The following is a 14,142-nucleotide window of genomic DNA, read 5'->3' as shown; positions in this document are numbered from 1 at the left end:
CGGGAGGGACAGTCAAACAAATCATGGATCTGATCCAGCTAAAAACTAACCCAGAAGAAAAGGAAGAAATGCATCTGCCCTCCCTGCCTGCTCGGTGAACCAGCTGGCAGCGGGGGTACGTGATCAAGGGCTAGCATTAGCAAGGAGAGGCCACCAGAACATATGGCCACTGACAAGAGCATGAAAGATGAGACTTGCTCCGTGGCGGCAGCTCAGGTTTACACCAGCTTAAGCCACTTGCGAAGCCTTAAGCTTTAGGTCAAGTTACTGCAAGTTTAGGTTAACCTAAATGCAGCCAGTTGTCCTAACACAATCAGACGTTAATATTTTTGGCTTTGCATTAGCAGAATGAGTTTTGGACGTGTCCCAGCCGAAGTTGTTCTTCCTGAACTTGACAATGCCTAGAACTTCACTGCAGGACTTTCAACACGTGCTATTTGGTCAAGCTGAAGCTTAGATTTCACTATGACTGTCACCCGTACATCAAAATACAACTTGCCCTGCTCCAGCTATGGCTCATCATAACCCAACCCACTATCCCTTAAAGGGACACACTTTCTATCAGAGCATATAAAGGTCATTAGAGGCTAGTAGTGCCTGAAGTGTCTCTCCTTTCAGTTTGCTAAGCTGAAACCTACTGTGCTGACTAGCTGCAAAAGGAGGTCAACACAAAAACTCCTTGTCCTAAAGGACGGTAATCACACAGGAGCATCAAGCGGGAGTTGGTATGAAAAGGAGAAGAAAAACGGGAGAGGCTGTGGAATAAGAAGGACACAGAGATCCACCCTTATAGGAAGAGCGAAACAAAAAGGGTGACAGGATGACTCCTTCCATGATGCATATGAAAGAGAAGGAGCATTGTTGGCCTGGGATTTAATTCTGATATCATCCCAGTTTTGCATTTACTACTGACTTTACCCCGGTGTGAGCAAGATCAGACGTAGCTTATTAACTGAAGAGATGCTTAATCCTACTTAGTCATCAGGCACGAGTGAGGGCTGCAGTATTCAACCTCTTGTGGAAAATGAAAAGAAACATCTGAAAAATCACCTTTCTTTTTCATCTTTGCAATGCTAGAGAAACAGACGTTTCCTATAGCATAACTGATGAACTCCTGAGCACCTGGTCAAGTAAGTCAAACAGCAATATTACATGAGAAAGAACACAAGAAATGCGCACAGGTTTATGAACGTACGCACAGGTACACATTAAATACAGCAGGTGTAAGCTTTAAAAAACCACTCACAAGACTGACGGCATTCTTCGGCGCTCAATTTCGTTAACGAAATTATCCATGAATCACCAAAACAAATTAAGAAGTTACACTTTTCACTTGGGATACCTCTTTCAACAAAAAGGAGAGATTGCGAGGGGAGAGGGGAAACTACTTGTCTGTGGTGGACTGTCTGCCAACAAGGAAGAGAGATAACCAGATTTCTATAATTCTGACCATGTCATTCTGTCCCCACACAGAGCAAGCTGAAAGGATTGGCCTGCCCGCCTCCCTTCCCTCAGGTAGACGGGCAACGTGATCATTAACTTCCATGAGGCAGCGCATTAGCCCAGAATGGGTAAAAAGCAGTATTGGAAAATACTCTATTTGCCAGCCGTGTTTTCTCTAACTTTAAAGTAATTCTGAATTGGCATAGTATGCTTTGGCAGGGGAACGGAAAAGATGATCTAATAGGCCATTTGACTTCCATCACTAATTTCTGTGATCTAAATAACATTTTATGTTTATGGTATCTAAAACTCAGTTTCCTAAGGACTGGTTTTAGGGTTAGAAATGGTCAGTATGACAGTAGCTATCAAACCCATCATGATGCTAAATAAGAAAAGTCTTGAAGAGCTTTCAAAATAGGAAAAAGTAGCTCCAGCCCGCCCTTATACTTCACAGTAGAGCTCAGATGCAAATAAATGTCCATTAGAAGGTCAATATGGTAATTACAGATGTAGTGTTTCATTGGACAAAAGAATGACAAAAAATGCACAATAAGAACAGCAGTGTCAGGGATAAGAAACAGAGGCGATATAACTCGCAATATTTATATTTGGCTGTTTATTATATACTAAATGTACATTATTTATTCTTTACTTTATGTATAACGTGCGCATGTGTATACACACACAATATCTCTGAACCACACACAATAACATGGATGCAGAGCCAGAAGACTCTTGCACTTAAAGGAGGAAACAAGAAGGCAGATTAGCTCACAAAGAACCAAGGAACTGAAATAATGTGTTGATATTTCCTGGAACCAGTCCGAAGAGGAGCAGCAGAGTTTTGGATGGGCTGCAGATTTTCCCAATACTTCCTTTGAAACCCAAGCTGGTACAGCGTTCTAATAATCCAACTCAAAGGCACGGAAAACAACTTTGGCTTTTGCCAGGTTGAACTGGGTGGAAAAAGAAGAAAAAAAAAAAAAAAGGTCCTCCCAGACATTTATAAACAATTTCAATTTTTGTGCATGTCCCGATCAATGCCTGTATGGGACCAAACTAGTTCTGACACCCACTGTTCTCCTCAAGTAGAAGAGGTTGAAACAGTTATAAATCCAGATATTTCAAAATGCAGCCAGTGCAAACTTGGTCTATAACAAGACATAAATTCAGAGTAGATTAGCAATTCATGAAATAAAGACAAGCCCATGCTCCTACATCCCTTTTTGAAAAAAGGCTCCCATTGATAACTGCTCGTCAGTTGACATAGAGTCCTAAACAGTGAAAACTGCATAATCCCTTTCATGAACTCAGGGAGCGAGGGTGTAAACTGCGGGGGTGGCGACAAGGAGCATTGTACAGACCGGATAGTTTGTACTCCATCAAATGAAGAAAACCGGAGTGCGTGTCTTTAAATAATCGTCTTCTAAAGATGTTTTTTCCCCAGCTTGCTGCGGGGCACCTCAGCATGTGTGTCAGCACCAGCTTCTGGGAGGGTTTGTTGGGTGACCGGCTGCCCACCCAGCACACATCTCCCCTCCCTTCTCAGCGTCTCCCAATCTGGAGAGGGACACGCACACACACTGATACTACTTTCCTTTGATTTGCCCTGATAAAAAAAGAATTAAACCCAGTATTTCTTGCTGTCCTCATTGTATCTGTTGTCCTTTAATCCCGACTGCTTCATTTCCAAATTGCGCGGTTTAATAATCTGAGGGAAGAATTTAATAATGATTTTGTGTGAAGAGTAAAGCAGTAGCAGATCCATACGGTTGTTCCGCTGTAAACCTCTCGGCTGGAGTTTACCAGAGAATAAAGAAAGGGAGATATCCCCAAAATGTAGTTTACTGTTTTCTCATGCCAAAAGAAAACGTTAAATAAAGTTGACCTGTTTTGGCAAATAAAAATCATGATGCACGTAAACAGTGAAACTTAGCAAACTGTTATGATTGCTAGAAATGAAGAAGGTGGGGGCTTTTGTACTATAAAAAGCATAAATGTCTCAAAGAAAATACTTTTCAATTGCTTTAAAAGGAGCAATTTCTCAGGTTTTAAGCATTATTTTCATGTACCCAGGAATGTTCCTTAATGTTCTGATATTAGGCAAAAATCATAATTAACATTCTACAAGTGAAACAAAGCAGATAATGTTTCTAAATTTTTCGGCAACGTTTGTGTACGCATTCTTAAAAAAAAAAAACCAAACTGCTTGATGGAAATGGGTCATATTTTTACAAAGTACTGGAATTTCTCTTTGTAAGATGAAAAGCATAGCGCACATTGAGTACATTTAAACAGCACGAAGATTGTAGCAGAAAAATTATTCAGTTACGATTAATTTCATCGCAAACTACCCTTTAATTTGGCTACTCCTAGCTCTTCAAGTGGCCCAACCTGAAAGAAATTAATACCAGCGAGAGCCGTAACTGCATTTCCTCCTTTTTTTACTTTGTTTCCACAACTTTCACATCATAGCACGGCTTTGCCTGGCTGTCCTGGCTCTTCCAGGGAAGAACCTTCATGCCGCAAATGAGCGGCTTCACCGAAAACCCTGGCCCTTAATGCTTTGGCGTGGGCTTTGGGAAGGAGGGGGAAGGACAACCCACCGCTAGCCAGGGCCCAGAAGCCCAGGAGCTGTTCTGGAGCTGGATGGGCGCACAGCAACGCTTCCCGGCAGCCAAGTGATTCTGAGGTCTCCCGAGCCTCCAGCCCCTTTCCTGTACCTTGTGGAAATGACATGGGATGTGAAAAGGGATTCGAGGACGGCCTGGCTGATGAGAGAGAGGCCCTGTTGATTAGAGGCTCAGTTACTGCCCTAGGAGCAGATGTGAGCCGAGGCAAAGCGCTGCGGCACGGGCAGCACCGGGTTAAGAGCATATTTAAAGCCCTCCGTCCTGCGGAGAGGCGCCAGAAGGAAGGGAAACATGGTTGTGCCTCGCTGGTAACGCCAGGAGAGCAGCAAGATGTCAGTGAGGTTTTTCTGCTTCCTGTTTGCGAAGCACCCCCCCCCCCCCCCCCGCCGCTTTGTGCGGCTCCTGCCGGCGCCGGCCCCGCTCCCGCCTCTCCCCGCAGCCCGGGGAAGGCGCCCGGTTCCCCCGCCGCCGGGCCGGGCGATGCGCCGGGCCGCCGGGGCCGCTCCCCGGCCGGGAGGAGGCAGCCGCGCTCCGCTCCCCGGCGGCGAGGCGGGGGCTTGCGCCGGGCGCCGGGCTTTTGTTTGCCGCTGGCGAAGCCGTCCCCACCGCCCTGGCCCTGGCCCTGGCCCCGCCGTGGGGAAGCGGGGCGGACAAAGCGCGGGGCAGAGCGGACGGGCGCTGCTGCTGCTCCCCGCCGGACCCAGCCGGCAGCGCGGCCCGGGATAAAGACGCCGCTGCTCCCTGCCTTTACAGGCGGGGAGGGGGGGCGAGGGGAAGAGCCGCCGGCGGGACGGCCGCCTCCCCGCCGCTTTGTCACCGAGACCCCCCCGGGCGGGGGCCGGCGGCAGCTGCCGCCCCGCTGGACCCTCCCGCCCCACGCAGCGGGGGAGGGCGAGAGGGAGGGACGTGCGAGGCTTGTAAACCACACGCTGCCATCGCACCTCCCCTCCTTCCCTCCCTCCTCCCCGCCGCCCATTGTGCGCCCGGCAGACGGCGAAGACCCGGCTGCCCCCTGCCCGCCCCCGGGCACCCCCGCCCCGCCGCGGCGCGGCACGGCACGGCACGGCGCGGCACACAGGCGTTTCCCCCCCGTGGCAGAATCGCCCCCGCCGGCCGCGACAAACCCGCCGCCCCCCCGCAGAAGGGCTGGCGGCCGCGACCCGCTATCAGTCAGGCTCAGCCGGAGCGCGGGGCCCGGCTCCCCCCGCACCGCCCTTCATTATGCATCACGGGTGCAGCCCGCGAGTGGGAAACTCCGCTTCCTACTTGCCGCTACGCTCCTGCCGGCTCAGCCCCCGCCCCTTCCCCCCCCGCTCCTCGCTGAGCTCCTTAAAACCCAAGGAAACTTTGGGAAGCGATTCAGCTGGAGCTGCTGCTCGCCTGGGGAGCCGGGCTCCCGCACGCCGGGGCGGCCCAGGCCAGAAACCTGCCCAACTTTTTTCCTCCTGCCCCGGCCCCAGCCTGCGGAGCCAACTTCCACCTTGCTCCGCGGCGGGATTTCCAAAGGCAGCCAGCACAGGCGCACGGCCCCCCCCGCGGAAAAGCCGTCGCAAACCACGCAGGCAGACACACAAAACCTTCCTCTGGCTTTCGGCAGCCCACGGCGCACGCCCGGCCCCGCTCCTTCCCTCTCCCCCGCCCCGAGCAGCCCTTCCCTTTCGAGAGAGACGGGGGGAAAAAAGTTTGTCCGCTCCCCCGCCCCCCCCCCCCGCCCCTGCCCGTCAGAAGTTGCGAAGCCGCCCGGTAGCCCCCCCCCTCGCCCAGCTTGCCCGCGGCCCCGCCACCCCCAAAGTTGATCCGAGCCCCGTTCCCCCCCCGGGAAAACAAACGGGGGCGACCTCCAGCTCCTCCCGGCGAGAGACACGGAGCGGACAGCGACCCCCCCGGCCCCGCGTCCCCTTACCATGATCAGCGTGTGGTTCCTCTGCTCCGCCGCGGCGGGCTCGGCATCTTGCTGCTGTTTGCTCTGATGCTGCTGCTTGCTGCCGCCGCCGCCGCTACCCGTTTTTTTGGCCCTCTGCTCCAGGGTCCGCTGGTAGAGGCTCACCGTGTCCCTGCGCTCCAGCTCCAGCTGCTCCGCCTGGGCTTGCTGGTACCTGCTCTCGCAGTTGACATGGTGCCGCCGGCAGCCCTCGATGCGCTGCCTCAGCCGCTCCACCACCGTGCTGTGCTTGGGAATGCCGCCGCCGCCGCCGGTAGCGGTATTGTTACCGGGAGCCGCGGCGGGAGGACCGTGGGGAGTGCTGTTAACCCCGAGACCGGCCCCGCCGAGGCTGCTGTTCAGGTTATTGTTGATGCAGAGACTGCTGCCATTCGCGGCGGCAGCGGGGGCTGCAAAATCCCCCATCCTCTTCCCCGGGCACACTATTTTGGAACAACTTTTTTTATCCTACCCTTCACACACACACAGTCTCCTCCGGGGTCCTGATGGGATACTTTTTAGAGAACCGGGGGGGAGGGGGCACCACCATGTATCAGGGAAACAGCGATCCCAAGCAAATGTTTCTCTTTCCCCCCAGCCAATCCCTCTCGAGAAGCTCCAAAACATTAAAAAGAGAGGCGGGGGGGGGGGGGGGGGGAAGGGAAATAAAGAGAGAAGGTGCTAAAAGGTTATCACCGGCAACACAACCAACCAACCGACACGCACACAAAAAAAGAAGCACAACAAACTAAGCAGCAGCGATTCGGGTAGCAAACTCCAGGAGCTATCAGAGCAGTTCCTTTCCTCCTGTTTCTTTTTTATAATCCATTATTTCAAAATAGATTCCGTGAGCTTTCCGGAGGTTTTGCCAAAAGCCTTCTCTCCCCATGTAGAAAGAGAAACACGCGCGCCCCTCCACATGCACACACGCACACACACGCAGCCGCTCACACGCGCGTCCGCGCACACGCATCCGAGCACCGGCGCACGCTGGGCACACACGGCACACTCACTCGCGCTCCCCGGCATCAAAAGACAGGCAAAGCCGCTTTCTTATTGTATTTTCCTTCTAGAAAAAAGTTTTGGTGTTTATGCCGCACCGTGTTCGCAAAGTACTTTGGCTGCTCGGTTGCATTTCAACAGGAACCTAAATAGCAAATCCTCGGGCTGGGGGAAGTAAACACATGAACAATCCGGGCCGAGCTGGAGGGAAAAAAAAAAAAAAAAAGAAAAAGAAAAAGTAGAGCTCTGAAGTCTTTGCAAAACGCCGAGCTGATACAGCCTAACGCTTTGCTCTGCTTTGCTTGCTGCTGCTCCTCCTGCCACCATCACAATGATCAAATGCTCTCCTCCTCCACCTCCTCCTCCTCCATGCCAGCGGAGTGATATCAGGACAGGAGCGCTCCGTAAACACCGCAGCAGCAGCAGCAGCAGCAGCAGCTCCTCCAGGCCGTGAGGCAGGCCCGGGGACAAGGTGCAAAACCCGGCACGGACGTCGCCCAGCGGGAGCGGACATGGCGCTGCACATCCCCCCCCCCCCCGCCCTCCTCCGCGCTCAGGCCCGGAGCGGCGGCGGGCACGGCGGCGGCGGTGGGCACGGCACGGCACGGCACGGCGGGGCGGAGCGGAGCGGAGCGGAGCGGAGCGGAGCGGGGGCCGCCACCTGCCGCCGCCGGCGGCCCCGCGGCCTCCCTCCCGCTGCGTTCTGCCGGAGCTGGGCGCTGCGGCGGGCAGCGCCCGCGTCCGGAGCCCCGGCGCTCGGGGGGCAGCGGCGGGCCCGCAGCCGGCGCAGGGCGCGGGGGCCCGGGGGGAGGCCGGGTTTCCCTGCCGGGTCAACTGTTGCACGACGGAGGCCGAGGGAGCGGGGAGCCCGCTGCCTGCCGGGCACCGGGCTGAACTTTCTATTTTCAACAGCGGGGGAAACCGGAGACGCTGGGCAGGGACGTTTTCCCGAGGGAAGGGCGGCCGCCTGCCTACGGAGCGCGGGTGATGAGGGCATCAAGAATAACATCCCGGGAGCCTAGTTTTAAAGCGTTTTGCGGACAAAGCTGTTGCACGCACAGTTCTCACTGGTTGTTATTTTCTAACTCGCACGATGAGCTACGCACTCCCAATTACAATCATTTTTTTTAATACACCTATATAAACCAGAATTACCTCAAGAGAGACACCCTTCTTCTCTAACGTGCAGCTGGAAATAAAGAAAATTGGGAACTCATGCATTAGTCATGAGATCTGATTTAAACCATCTTCATTTCTGCCATTGCAGATTAGCATAGGACACTATTTCTAAGCTACTGACAGTGGTAAAGAGCTGTCTTTGTCTTCTTTAACTGCTCAGCAGTATGAAATTTGGGCTTGATTTCATTCCTTTTGCAGCAATTCCTGACCACGTTGGGATGGAAAATAATAGTGGAGAAATAAAATTAGTAATTAGCACCTTCCCGGCCTTGGGACTAACGAGCATGTCTCTCCCCCCCCCCCCCCCCAAAAAAAACTTTTCTTTAGTATCGGTTTGAGAACCACAGTGAAGCTACTGACTGCTCTTCGTGCTCGCCGATTACTACTTATCACAAAACAAAACAGGGAAAAATTAAGGCTCTGCTCAGAAGCAGCCGAAGAGCGGGGGGGAACCTGCAAGTCCTGCCTCATTTACAGAGATGGGGGTCTCTGTTAATTTGGAGCCGGGGGCTGCGTCGTAAGCTGCTCCGCAACTGTTCGTCCGACTCCACAAGACAGCACAGGACTGTTTGGTTGTACAGGAATAGAGATGGAAATTTGAATGTAAGAGCTGGGGGGGGGGTGTCTTGTTTGTGGTTTTTTTGGTGGAGGGAGGCGGAAAGCGCCAGCAGGCCGGGAGCGGCGGCAGCGCGGCCCCGGGGGTAGCGTGGAGGCAGCGCCTTCGGGCTCCCCGGCAGCGCCCCCTGCAGGCCGCCGGCGGGAGGGCGGGGCGGGGCGGGGCGGGGCGGGGCGGGGCGGGCAGGGCCGCAGGCCCCAGCAGCCCCCGGGCCGCCGAACGACAGAAAGCTTCCCCGGACCCGCAGGGGCAGAAACGCGTGGGAGAGCGGTGGGGCTCTCTACAGACTGCTTTTGGGTGCCTTTTACAGGAGTCCTGTTCTTTTCCTTACGACTCAGGTAAATACCACCTGTCAATGTTGTCGCACAAACGTACCTTAACTTCCAGTTTATCACTTCGGCAGCAAACGTGGTATTTTTCGAGTGCGTGCTGGATTGCTGCAGAATTAAATTCCAGCCTATTAACCATTTAGGAATTTTTTCTCTCTCAGCTACGTGCCTTGGTTCTGCCAGGCTGCACAGCCCAGGGGTTTTTTGAGGAACAAAAGGTAAAAAGGTAAAGGATCCTCATTTGAGGAACAGAGTTTTGTAGTAACCCGTGCTCGGTCTTAGAAGTTTTGCAAACAGATCAATCACCAGTTTGGTGAAAAAACCATCTGAATGTGTTCTAAAACCAGTTGATTCTGATCAAAAGATATTTTTTAATTGGCTGAGGTTAAACCAAAGCTGAGCGAATATGTATCCCCCTATTTGCCCACTCATTTTAACACCAACAGTGGTGATACTTGCATTATTCTATAGTATCTTTTATAAGATAAAGCGCTATCCCCTGTATCTAAAAACAATCAACAGAATCAGCATTTCACGAACAATGTCAGTCATGCTACGTTATTTTACAGCTGTCATCCAGCACCTAAGAGCTAACTAAAAATTTTCATCCCGCAGGAGAGTTTTCTTTTAAAGCCAAGTACTGAATGGCAGTTGTAAAATAGCATAACAGAGAGAAGATTTCACAGTCCATTTTTGCATCACTTATTTTAAGGATACTTACACAAACCATTACCAGCTTCTGAAAAACTAACACCAAAATGAGCTATTTAGGGAACTCTTTAAATTCAATTTTTGTGAAGGACAACACTTCTGCTAAGCCACTGAGTCTGAATAAATAAAAATGGAAAAAAACTCTCACGTTATAGCCTGGGCAATGCAAGAAATAGAGATCTCTCAGCATTGTTCTACTACTGATTATTGTCATTAAAACAGATGCTCGTCACAACCTTGACCAAACAACTCTGTTCTGTAAGCAGACACAAGCACAGCCTCACTCGTGATAGATGTGTGCACTAACATTTATAACCAGGGACTTAGGCACGCTCACCTCTTACGCGGTAATTTACTTTGCGTGCACAAATGTGGGTATTTGCTCTACACCTTTTTTTTTTTTGTTTTTCTTTCCCCCCTGCACATCAGCTTTAGAAAACTATCTTCACAACTGGAATTTCAAAAGAATCAAATGTATCAGAATTCTAAGTGATGTAAGATGAACTTGCTGATGCCAGCAGTTGAACGCTAATGCCTACCGATATCAGCTGACAGGACACTAATTACTAGTTACAGGAGATGATTGCTTGGTAAAGGATCTATTCAGTGAGTTACGATTTTGAGAAATTATAAAGTACAGGCCTGATCTGTGAAAAGATACGCAGTATGAAAATACAGCATACGTTCTCAAGATGATTATCATGACAGAGATCTGTCTAATTAGGAAGAATCTATTTTAATGCTAAGATATGAAAGAGCCCAGCTGGGAGAGGAATTTAGAGGAAGACACAGAAACATGACTGTTAAGCTGACAGCAAGTGCAGCCTAAGCATGTTCCAGTGACAGCTTCTAAAAAAAAATTTCATCTCAGCATTTAATCAATAGTGGTTTCAGAACGAGTACAGCCTTACAGATAATCTAGCTAGTCATATTAGTGGGAGGAGCTCCATAAATAATACAGAAAATATGCCTTTGCAGAGCAACATACTGAAACCACTTTCCCTTTGTCAGCTGAGCTGAGGGGCTATCCAGTAGACGGGCAACATTAAAAATACCACCATGAGGATAAACATGAATCCCACTCTATTAGAAACCACTCTTCAGTTCCTGGCGCTGCCAGTCAGGTTGGAAACTGCAGTCGTCGTGGCAGCAAGTTTCAAGCCATCTTGGGCAACAGATTAACCTTCAGAGTGGCCGCCTGGGTAGAAACCTTTCTGAAAGCTCCTACTATAATTAAATGGTTTACGTCTAAATCAATGGATGACATGGTGACACAGGCATCTGCTGGAAGGCGAACCTAGAGTCAACCGCGCAGTGCGTTCACTGAGTATGTCTTTGAAAACCAGCTAACAGGCACTTTTTGGGTCTGCGAGAGGCAGCTTTCTTACACAGCGAAAAGGGTTTCAGCAGATCGCTGCTGAAGGTTCTCTCGGATGCAGTGCTATCTAACTGAGCAAATCAGATGTACTTCAGTTACTACCGCAAGCTCTTTAAGTGCGTGTTGCCTAATACATCCATAGTCAAAAAAGAATAATAATGTCATTTGGAGAGTAGTAAAAGCAAAGCCATATAGTTGAGAGTTGACTGAAAACAAAAAGCCCCGCAACCTCCATGAATGTATCTGTGAAATCCCACTACAGCATGGCAAAAATTCTCATGACAGCTGGGGTGGCCGCAAGCTACGGCTGTCAGAACATCCAGAGCTGCAGGAATTCTTCCAGGGATGAACCGAGTCTGGAGCAAAAGAAGTTGCTCTAAATAGTTAAGGAAAAAGTCATCAAGGCTGCAAAGGAACAGAAGGACTAAACAATACAGGGAGGAAGGGGAAGCAACAAAGAAAATCAGAAAGCGAGTTAAAATTGCAAAAGTCAGAGCTTTAAGGCATTGCAGGAAGTGGAGTGATCACTATGTGTAAATACAAACAAAACCAAAACACCCTCAAAACTACACGCTTTCCAGCCCGTACATTTCAAGTTGTAGAACATGGGGAATCCAAGTCAGAATTTTTACAAAGTCTTCCCAGTTGCGGACAAGACTGAAGGCTCCAATTCAGCAAGGTATTACAGCAGGACCGGCACGGGGGTTGAGACACACACATACCTAAGCACTCTGCTGAATCGGGGCTGGAAAAACATGGGGAAGGCATGCAAAATGTGTACTCGTTCTCTCCTGTCCTGGTTACAGATAGGTCACAATGAGAACATTTAAAAAAAAAAAGTGAATGCCGTGAATTGGCATTGTTACCCACGCACTATTCTATCAGATTAATGTTACTGAAACACATCCTAGTTTAGGAAGCGGAATTAAGATAATTAGTCCTGATATATCACAGTATGTCCTTCTGTCATGTTGAAAATCTGGTTCTGGAGCGAACATCTGTAGGAGATATCCACGGAGAGAGCTAGCAGAGAGCTTGAAGGGGGGAAAGGAAAATGGTTGCTCGGGCACAGGCCCCATCTAAGCCTTTGATCTGTCACACTGATCCCAAGAGAATAACGGGGTTGGAATGGAGGAGCCAGGGGGGTGGAGGAGCGGGGAGAGAGAGAGAATAAAGGACAGTAGGAAAAATCCCAGAGAGATGCTTCTGGGGGTTCCTTGCAGCTTACGCTAGAAACACACATGGAGGAACTTACATGTCTTTAGCCATTCTTACACTGAGTAGCCCACTGCTTCTCAGTAAAGACTGCCCCATTTCCATTTAGCTTGAATTAACAGAGCAACAAACAAAAAATCCCTCATCAGTAAAATCGAATGCTAACCTTGGTGAGGAGGAGGCAGCTGGGGGAATTTTTTTTTGTTTTCCTCTCCAAGGCAATTGCTGTTTAGATGCCAGCCGCTTATAAGAATTTCAGAGTGAACATGATCACTTCGAATTTTCTGAGCCAGAAGAGAGACTGAACATGTTGAAAACTATCGTTCATCCTCCTTCATATGGGAGACTGATGATTGTTCTGCGATCCTTGGCATAACCAAGCAAGTTTAATATTCAAACAAGAACATTTTTTATAAGTTCTTAAATTACAGGGAAACAGAAACAAAGGGTCGTTTTCCACAGTGGTAATTTTTTGTGAGATACATATAAGTTCAGTCTTCAAGACAGAGAAACACGGTATTTTCCTCCCCGTGCCGATGTGCTGACTGACAACACCATTGTTTCATTGAAACTGCTATAGTTTACCATCTACAAACATAAATGTATATCGCATACATTTACAAACCTGCATTAAAAGTACATCACTGAGATTGCAGTCTTGCAGTCAATGAGTTTAAAACCACCAAAATCAAAGCGCTTGTGCAATCTTTATTTGGCTTCCTTGCGCAATCCACGGTATGATGAAGTCTTCAAATACCCCGTTACACACTATTTTTCCACAGGATGTTTGCTTCGTTCTGTACACAGAATTGTCAGCGCTCACCAGTGAGCAGCTATTTAATACATTTTTTCCTTTTTGTCCCACATATCACCTCATGTCTATTTACTAATTCAGACCCTGTTCACAGGCGCTCATTTCCTCAGAATGGCCACCACTACTGCTCCTGACTGTTTCACATGTAGCAATAAACTGATTTTCACATTTCATTGCAAGTGAGAGGACAGTGCTCGTACTGATGTTAGAGACTGGAAACCGAAACAAAGAAATGAAGCTTAAAAGGTTTTGCTAAAATGCCTCATTTGACCTGATTTTTTTAAAAAAGACTTAACTTAAAGTACACTGTGTTTTATAAGAGCAGCCCACGTTAACTTCAGTTGAATCTGTAGGTGCTTAGCACTTCTGCTAGGCAGAACCCCCTTCTCAAGTCAGGTACTTGGAAAACGAGGAACGCAATTAGTGATCATCCGCAAGAAGCAGAGTTTAAGTGAACTGAGTAGCATCACTTACGACAGCTCAAACGTTTCATCTCAAACACATAGAGTTCAGTAAATTACAGGCAAAACCAGAAATTAGACCTTATCGGAAAGAAAGTACATATTACGTGCTGGTTTTCAGTAATATTTTAAAAGAAATCTTTTTGTTCCCCTTTTTCGGTAGACACACCTTTCAGATAGCCTCTGCTGAAGCAAAGTCAAAACATGCTCCGTTTAGAAAGTACCACTAAGGGAAAGTTTAACTGAAGCCAGAAAATGCTAAAGAGATAAGACATGAAAGTAACATCAAAATCCCTAAAAGGGTACAGAAAAGATCCCTGTTCATGCTTGATCGTATTAACCAAAATACAAAACCCAGAAACTACTAGCTACATTAAAAATCAAGCCGGCGTTCAGGCTATTTCCAGAGTCACTAAAGTTACTAGACAACATTCATCAGA

General features: G+C 49.2%; 1 protein-coding gene across 4 annotated transcripts in view; it reads right to left on the bottom strand.

Moving 5' to 3' along the window:
- MAML3 (mastermind like transcriptional coactivator 3) overlaps positions 1-14,142 on the bottom strand; it is a 284,155-nt gene that overhangs the window by 238,335 nt on the left and 31,678 nt on the right. For 2 of the 4 annotated variants that reach the window (XM_087736310.1, XM_087736311.1), the window contains exon 1: positions 5,980-7,505. The exons of the other annotated variants lie outside the window; for them this stretch is intronic. In XM_087736310.1, the coding sequence (XP_087592436.1) occupies positions 5,980-6,423 (444 nt within the window). In that variant the 5' untranslated portion in view covers positions 6,424-7,505. Of the gene's footprint in view, positions 1-5,979; positions 7,506-14,142 lie in introns of those variants that run through there. 4 annotated transcript variants of the gene reach the window in all.

The sequence above is a fragment of the Nipponia nippon genome, unplaced genomic scaffold (genome assembly GCF_047370975.1).
Source record: "Nipponia nippon isolate SJK-2023a ecotype South Korea unplaced genomic scaffold, ASM4737097v1 scaffold_6, whole genome shotgun sequence".
Taxonomy (NCBI): Eukaryota; Metazoa; Chordata; class Aves; order Pelecaniformes; family Threskiornithidae; genus Nipponia; species Nipponia nippon.
This window is presented reverse-complemented; position numbering and strand designations above follow the sequence as displayed.